The 8769-nt window shown below is 46.3% G+C and overlaps 1 protein-coding gene across 1 annotated transcript in view; it reads right to left on the bottom strand.

Annotated features, from left to right (window-relative positions):
* Cwc25 (CWC25 spliceosome associated protein homolog) overlaps positions 1 to 8769 on the bottom strand; it is a 21277-nt gene that overhangs the window by 6175 nt on the left and 6333 nt on the right. Inside the window, exons 3-6 of the mRNA XM_055620640.1 lie at positions 5378 to 5614; positions 2768 to 2837; positions 980 to 1107; positions 242 to 305 (exon numbers count right to left, since the gene is read on the bottom strand). Coding sequence (XP_055476615.1) covers positions 242 to 305; positions 980 to 1107; positions 2768 to 2837; positions 5378 to 5614 — 499 coding nt within the window. The remainder of the gene's footprint in view (positions 1 to 241; positions 306 to 979; positions 1108 to 2767; positions 2838 to 5377; positions 5615 to 8769) is intronic.

Below are 8769 nucleotides of genomic sequence, written 5' to 3' on the forward strand. Positions count from 1 at the left end.
ACTCATGGAAATGTATACATTTCATGTCAATTATGTGCAGTTCTTGGCAGTACGCTAAGTACTCCAACTGGTGATCTCTATACTTGGAGGACTCTCAGAAAGAGGCAAAGGGCTCAAGGAAAAGGACCAGGGTTGGCCTCCAGCAGCCCCAGCCTCCACTGTCCAAACTGTTATTTGTAGGTGTTAAGGGTGACAAAGTGCACATCCCATAGTCACTCCCTTTGAAAAGCCCACACCCTACCTGTAAGCCATATCCAGGGACTTTGGACAAAACAGGAAAGGAATTTGCCGTCTTCCTTTGCGATCTAAGAGATTAAAACACACACATTCGCTGAAGAAGAAAAGGCGCATGAGCCCAGTCTGAAGCGCTGCTGCTGGGACACATGGCCCCTCCCAGGGCCCAGCTATTGCTTCCGTGGCTTGGCAGCGCCCTTCTCTATTTGGACTGTCTTTGCTGGAAGACGCCTCAGCACAGTCGGGTTTCTCCTGTGAAGAGCCGTGGGCAGAGCTCACAGCCTCAGCGCCTGAACACATTCTCTTCTCACCTCACACTGCTATTCTGGGGACTAATCGTGAGTCAGCAGCACCACAGCTGACTGTCCCTGTGGGAAGATGCAGAATGGACCCACATGGTCCCATTAATCTCTTTTCTTAAAAGAAGAGGGAGAGAGAGACTACAGAATAGCCTCCTCAGGACCAAGGACTCAAGCTGAGATGGAAGAGTCTTGTCAGAGTTCTGACCTAAGCTCTGGGAGGCTAATGTCCGCTTATCCAAGAGGGCACCAACAGACACAGACTTACTATCTCCAAGGGATTCTAACGCCAGAGGCCAAGCTCTGTGGTGCAGAGGGCACATCTGCATGCTTCCCATTGACAGCCGAGCACTGGACAGCTCGTGGCTCAGGACAGGCGCTCAGCTCCTCCCGTGGGATAGACGCATGGGAAAGAAGGCTGTGCTGAGGGCGCTGGTGCCACCCACCTGCCCTGGCCCTGCTCCTCCTCACTGCTGGAGCGGTCGCTACTCGAGCTTCTGTGTTTGTGTTTCTTGTGCTTCTTCTTCTTCTCCTTCTTTTTCTTCTTCTCCTTCTTTTCAAGACTCATTTGCAACTAGGAAATGTCCAGAAGATAACCACATGAGACGACGGAGGCCCCTGCTATACCTGGTGTAGGGAATGGCTCACATCCACACTGGGCCCAGGACACGATCAAGGTATCCATGTTGGGCTCAAATGTACCCCAGACCCCCTAGTAAAAAAAAAAAAAAAAACAACTCTGATAAGTGAGCAAGGGCAAGGAATACACATTTAAAAATTATTATTATTGGGGGCTGGAAAGATGGCTCAGCAGTTAAGAGCACAGGCTGTTTTTCCAGAGGACCCGAGTTCAATTCCCAACACCCACATGGCAGCTCACAACTGTCTGTAACTCCTATCCAACACCCTCATAGAGACATACATGCAGGCAAAACACCAATGTACATAAAATAAAGATAAATAAAATATTTTAAAATTATTATTATTCCTTTGAGACAAAGTCTAACTATGTGCCTCTGGCAGGCCTCTGACTCATTTGTTAACTGCACTTGTCACCAAGCCTGACAACTTGAATTCAATTCTCAGGATTATTCACATGCCATAGCGTGCGCGCACAAACACACACACACACACACACACACACACACAAATAAATGGAAAGAAAGAGAGAGAGAGAGAGAGAGAGAGAGAGAGAAAGAAAGAAAGAAAGAAAGAAAGAAAGAAAGAAAGAAAGAAAGAAAAAAGCTGGGCAGTGGCGGAGCAGGCCTTTAATCCCAGCGCTCCAAAGGCAGAAGCAGGTGGAGCTCTGTGAATTTGAGACCAGCCTGGTCTACCCAGTGAGTTCCAGGACAGCCAGGGCTACAAAGAGAAACAACAACAACAACAACAACAAAAAGAAACTAAAATTCTTTCCCAATCAAAAAAAGAACTAAACCTTAATTAAAGTATTAAGTTAACCTTGCACAGAATCACCAGGAGATAGTATCTACAAAACAAAATTTTCGGTGTTGGAGAGATGGCTCATTGGTTAAGAGAACCCACTGCTTTTCAGAGGACTTGAATTCTATTCTCAGTATCCACATCCAGCAATTCACAAAAGCCTCTAACTCTAGCCTATAAGTGAGACTCTCTGCGCCCACATACACACATAATTAGAAATAAGCCTTTAAAAACATGTAAGCCTAGTAGTAATCCTTCCACTCAGGTTGAAGGAGGAGGACTCAGTTCCAGACTGACCTGGGCTACAAAATAAATCCTGTCTCAAGAACACAGAAAAAAGTTATAAAAGCCAGTCCAGCTGGGCAGGGGTGGTGCATGCCTTTAATCCCAGCGCATGGGAGGCTGAAGCAGGCCAGCCTGGTCTACAGAGCAAATTCTAGGACAGCCAGGACTACATAGGGAAATCCTGTTCTTGACCAAAAAAATAAAAGCAGCAGCAACAGCTAAAGGGGCCGGGGGGGGGGGGGGGGGGGGGGGGGAGGTGGAGAAGCAGCTCTGCACTAGAGCACTCACTGGCTGTTTTTCCAAAGGACCGGGTTCACCTTCCAGCATCCACACACACCTCCCAACCATCTACAGTTCCAGCGGATGCCTGCTTCCTGCCTCCTCAGGTACCACGCATGCATGCAGTGCAAACACACATGCAGGCAACCCCCCAACACACACACACACACACACACACACACACACACACACACACATATATCTTGGGGAGGAGTCAATGCAGGACTTACCAGCTCTTTGATTTTCTTCATTTTCACGGGATTGTTCAGTACTTCTCTTTTTTTCTCCTCCTCTTTCTTCCTACATAGAAGAATTTTAATGGCTCTTTCTTTGCAAAGGGAATTATGTTATCCTCCTCACCAAATTCTATTTAATAACCTCATGCACAGGCCATCCAGGGCTACACAAAGAGACCCTGTGCCTAAAACAGCAAAAACAAAAAACAAACAAACAAACAAACAAAACCTCCCAAATCTCACAGACATAGACTTTACAGTGCAATCTACAGGGGAGAGTAGAAACAAGAAAGCTCCAGCACACAGTAACTGTGGACAGCATCCACGGGGAGACACTGTAATACATGACAGTGAGTTCAATCTGCTTCTCATTTGGCTCCACGTTCAAGGCTTCCCTCATGCTTAAGGAATCGGGTGTGGACCTGTGAATCTACTGGCTGGGACATTTCAAAAACAACCTCCGCTGCTTAGCATAAAAACAGCCTCATCGTCTAGGAAATAAAGACAACAAAATGGTTCTTCGTTTGGGAAGAGAGAGTGTGTGTGCATGTGTGTGCACGCACACAAGCCTAAGGACCTTAAATTCTACCTCCCAGAATCCATGTATAAAAGCTGAGTGAGGGGGCTGGCGAGATGGCTCAGCAGTTAAGAGCACTGGCTGCTCTTCCAGAGGACCCGGGCTCAATTCCTAGGACCCACATGGCAGCTTATAACTATAACTCCAGTCCCAGGGGACCTGACACCCTCACACAGACATACATGCAGGCAAGACACCAATGCACATAAAACAACAATAACTAAATCATTTAAAAAAAAAAAAAAAAAAAACTTTTGGGAGGCAAAAGCAGGTAGATCTCTGTGAGTTTGAGACCAGCCTGGTCTACAAAGTGAGTCCAGGACAGCGAAAGCTACACAGGGAAACATTTTCTCAAAAAACAAAACAAACAAAAACCTTGCGGCCAAACCCATCTACCTGAGGTCATATTCTTAAGGCCCATGTGGTGAAAGGAGAGAACCAACTCCCCAAAGTCCTCTGACCTCCACACATACCATAGTATGTACACACGTGTGAGAATGCATGTATACGTGCACACACACAATAAGGCGGAGAGTGATTGAAGGTAGAGAGTGATTTGGGGAGCACAGCCAGCAGCAGTGAGCTACACTCTTTCCTAAGCTCCACTGTCTGGCCCAAGGCTCTGCTGGCCTTCCTGAAGAGGCCTGCCAGGCACCAGGAGCATCCAGGAGGGGTGTGATTTTTGCCAGCGGCAGACAGTTTGTGTTCAGAATCCTGGGGACCCTTGAGAGGGTCTAAATTCGAGAGCCCTAAGAGGGCCTGTGGTGGCCACTGTCCCCAGCTGCTGCTGGTTCCTGCTGCTGCTTTTGCTCCTGCTGGACGGCTGGACTGCTGTTTGTAGTGTTCTGACGAAGACTGCCCCAAGGAACCTGATGCCCAGTCAGCAGTCATCTAAGGAGGTAGACACCCTTTCCCTCTAACCTTCTCTCGCCTAACCAGTGTTGGGAGGTTGGAAAGGACTGGGGTGAAGAAGGGTGGTAGATATACGAACCCAAATAAAAGTAGCCAGAAGATCCAGCTTAAAAATAAAACAAAACAAAGAAAACCCTCTAACCCAAAAAAAAAGGGGGGGGGGGGGGGAGGAAGGAAGGAGACAGAGAGAAAGAAAGAAAGAAAGAGAGCCATTTGATGTTGACTTCTAGGCCCCACAAACAGGTAAGCACACACATGCACATAAATACAGTAAACATAAAATACACACATCCAAAAATAAAATAGAAAAGCAAGGAACGGGCTGAAGGATAAGGGAATGAAGAGTCGCTTACTGGTTATATGACTGCAGTGGGAATGTAAATATGTATGCAGTTAAACGGGAACACGCATCTCATCGCCAACTCGATACCGATTCCCCAAATTTCCAAGGAACAACCAATGTTTGTCATCTTGCTTCTACCTTCTTTTTACTTTTAATAACATTTTTATAATTTTTATAATTTTTTATTTGTGCGTATGCGCACACGGACACACGTGCACATACGGGTGGGTGGGGGGGTGCACATGAGTATGAGTGCCTGTAGGTGACAAGGGGCTTTGGATCTCCCTGGAGCTGGAGTTACAAACAGCTCTAAACACTACCAGACACGGGACCCACACTCAGGTCCTCTGAGGGAACAATACATGCTCTTAACAGCACAGCCATCCCTTCCACCCCTCATTTTTGTTCAAGAGTTAAAGATGGTTGCACGCCTGTAATCTCAGCACTCAGGGAGGTGGATCTCTGAGTTTGGGGCCAAAAACGAATCCAGGACTGCCAGGATTACACAGAGAAACCCTGTCTCAAAAAGCAAAAAAAAAAAAAAAAAAAGTTAAAGATGGCTGGATGAATCTGGTCTGTCTTGGCGCACTTGCCAGTATCTTTCTATATGGCCTACAACAGGCACCCTTACAGGCGTTCTTCTCACCACCCAGAAGCACAAATGGAGACAGAAACACGGAAAGCAAGGGCAGCTACAAAGCAAGAGAAATAGCAGCCTTGAAAAAGTCCCCGAGCATCTCTGCAACAACTCTTCTCAATCCTCTAGTAGTACCTGATGATAAAGAGAGGGTCTTCCCGGATTTTGCTGGCCATGTCAAGAAGGGAGTTAGCGCCCGATGGGGCAAAGATAGATCCTGGGAGGAGTCCTGTCTCAGAAGAACAGCCTGCTTCCTTCTCGTCCATCTTCTCAAAAACGTACTTGTCAATGGGGCGGCCCAGCAGGTACTCATCACGGTTGACCATCCCGCCAGGGCCCTGGTACATCCAATCCAACTTTTCCTCTTTTTTCCTGGTTTAAGGAAGAAATAAAGTAAATAGATAGATACACACACACACACACACACACACACACACACACACACACACACACACGTTCATCCAAAGGGAGTGAATATAGATTCTGCCACGCTCCACAAAGAACCTAAGCTGATCAGCACTGGACGACCTCTGCAGGTACCTACTGCCAAACACCATTCCAGACTTGGCAGACAGGAAGAAATGATGCTTATAAACGAACAGAGAGACTTTCTACAAAGACCAATTAGTGAGGGAAAAACAGAACCCTCCAGCTAAGGCATGCGTCTCCACTTAGCTACCTAGCCTCCACTACCAAGCTTAGACATTATACTTTCATGTCAAAGACAATTCTAAAACGACAAACGCGCTCTGCCTCAGCACCCAGAACGACTTCAGCGATCCCACAGGTGCTGTGTTCGCTGCCTATCTTTGCACTTGGCACAGTGGCCCCCATGGTGCTACATGTTTGAGAAAAAAGGAGAAATGACCAGAGATATCTGTTGGGTAAATGATGCTTACACTTGAAGAAGACGAAGAAAAAGTAAATGACGCTTTAACACAAAAGGTGACCAAATGATGTCGCGTATCATGCTTAACATCGTTTCTTTCCTTGTAGGAAGAAAAAGTGGTGTAAAATAGAACCTTTACGTGACAGGCAGTAACAGGATGCTGAATTTTTATTTTCAATATAACTTTATGGGTATGAGTGTTTTACTTGCATGTATGCCTGTGTCCTGGGTGAGTGCTTGGCACCCTCAGAGGCCAGACGAGGGCAGTGAATTCCCTGGACATTCTAAATAAGAATAATTTAAAGCGAAACAAACATGACCATTTATAACTTTTTTGGCTATTAAAAGGATTGTCTGAAAAAGCATTAGTCTGTAATTAATAATTGATTGTGGCTGCTGGGTCAAACTGCAAATAGGCGCCCAGCTTATCCACAGTGCTGGAGTCAAGATGGAAGGTCCCACTGAATGCCGGGCTCTGGCAGACTGTGGAAGGCTACGAGGAGGGTGAACTTTACAGCGGGCGCCCACAGGCTTTCCTAATTCTCCACTGCGAGTAAACCACAGGCTAGGAGAGAGCTGGCTGGGCTCTCAAGGAGGAGCTGAGAATGATCCTAAACTTCTCACTCATATAGTCCTAGACTCTGCCCACCTGCCACCCACCTCACACACAGGAACTATCTTAAGAGAAAGCACATAAACACACAGTGATGATGCTACCCACTTTTGGTTTTGCTAAAATGAAGGTTCTCCATTCAAACTGCATACTAGGGCTGGAGAGATGGCTCAGTGGTTAAGAGCACTGTCTGCTCCTCCACAGGACCTGAGTTCAATTCCCAGCACCCACATGGCAGCTCACAACCGTCTATAACTCCAGTCCAAGGGGTTGTGACACCTTTATACCAATGCACAGAGAATAAATTAAATCAATTATTAAAAAAAGAAAAAGAAGAACTGTACACTAGGCTGGGCATGATGGCACACCTTTGGCCCCAGCACTTGGAAGCAGAGGCGGGCAGAGCTCTTGTGAGTTCGAAGCCAGCCTGGTCTACAAAGCAAGAAACCTTGTCTCAAAAAAACAGAAAAACAAAATCACAACAAAATTACATTCTACAGGTGTGGTGGCGCAAGCCTGTAATTCCAACACTCTGGGAGGCAGAGGGGGGTGGATCTCTGTGCGTCTGAGGACAAACTGGTATACAAAGGCCAGAACAGCCAAGAAACCCTGTCTTAAAGAAAACAAAACAAAAACCAAAAAAACTGCATACTAGCTTCACCCAGGGTGATTTTAAAATATTCAGATGGCCAGAAGGCACACCCTGATATATGTCAGCATTCAAAGGAGGTGGAGGCAGAAGGACCAGGGATTTAAGAGGTCCTGGGCTACATAGCATTTGAGGCCTGCATGCCATATAAAACTATCTCAAAAGAGTAAATAAACCAGGCCAGAAAGATGGTTCTGTGGATGAAAGCGTTTGCCACCAAGCCTGAGGACCGAGGTTCAATACCTGGAAACCATACAGAGGACTGAGAGGTACAACTCTAGCAAGCTGCCCTCTGACTTCCATGAGTGGCGTGTGCCACACATACCCACGGAACAGGGGATTTAGCTCAGTGATATGTGCTTGTCTAGCAAGAGCATGGCCCCGAGTTCAGTCCTCAGCTCTGGGGGTGGGGGACACTTCAAAACTGGCCAGAGAAGCCCCATCACAGATCCCCTTGCCTCTTGAAGTCCCTTGTACTTCACAGGAACTGGATGTCCTAGGGACTGCCCCGTCTTTGTTAATTTAATGCAACCGCTGCAACCTAGTAACGCTATCAGCAAATACTAAAGAGACACACTATCGCTCTGTGGTAGACTGCCTAGCATGCTTGAGGCCTTGGGTTTTATCCCCAGGTCCAGAAAGGGATCTGGAGATTTTACATTATGTGTAGGAGAGGTCTTCTTTGCTCTAAGAGCAATGCACTAAGAAACACAGAAAAGATACCTGAACCTGGGCTGAAGAGATGGCTCATTGGTTAAAAGCACTGGCTAAGAGCACTGGTTACTCTTCCAGAGGTCCTGAGTTCGATTCCTAACAACAACATGGTGGTTCACAACCATCTATAATGAAATCTGATGTTCTCTTCCGTCATGCAGGCACACATGCAAACACAGCACTCATATGTAAAATAGATAAATCTTAAAAGATCAATCAATGGTGTTCAACTGGATAAAGTCAAAGCATAGGGCTATACAAAGCATTCAAACCAGCCAGACGGACAAGTAGGTCATCTACAAAAGCCCCTACCAGCTGCTCAAGGTACTGCAGGGCTGGCCTTTCTGAGTTTTGAGTATATTTTTCCCTTCTCTCTTCTGCTTTTGTTCTGTTTTCTTTTCTTTTTCAGGCTAGCCAGATCCAAGTATGCTTTCTAGCTCTTTGGGCTCCCATATCTTTTTCTAGAGACCCCCGTCCCTGCCTTATAGCTGTTTATAGCCATAAAACTGACCTCCATAAAGGCTTATCCCAAACAGCACGGACTTTTCCTCCTCCTTTTCTACATTCTCCTCCTCTAGGCAACTGGGAAATTTATAGTTTGTCTGCCTGGGTTTAAAAATCTTAACAAATTGTCTTCAAACTTTAAAAAAAAAAAAAAAAAA

This window comes from Psammomys obesus, unplaced genomic scaffold (genome assembly GCF_907164565.1).
Source record: "Psammomys obesus unplaced genomic scaffold, mPsaObe1.curated_primary_1811, whole genome shotgun sequence".
Classification (NCBI taxonomy): domain Eukaryota; kingdom Metazoa; phylum Chordata; class Mammalia; order Rodentia; family Muridae; genus Psammomys; species Psammomys obesus.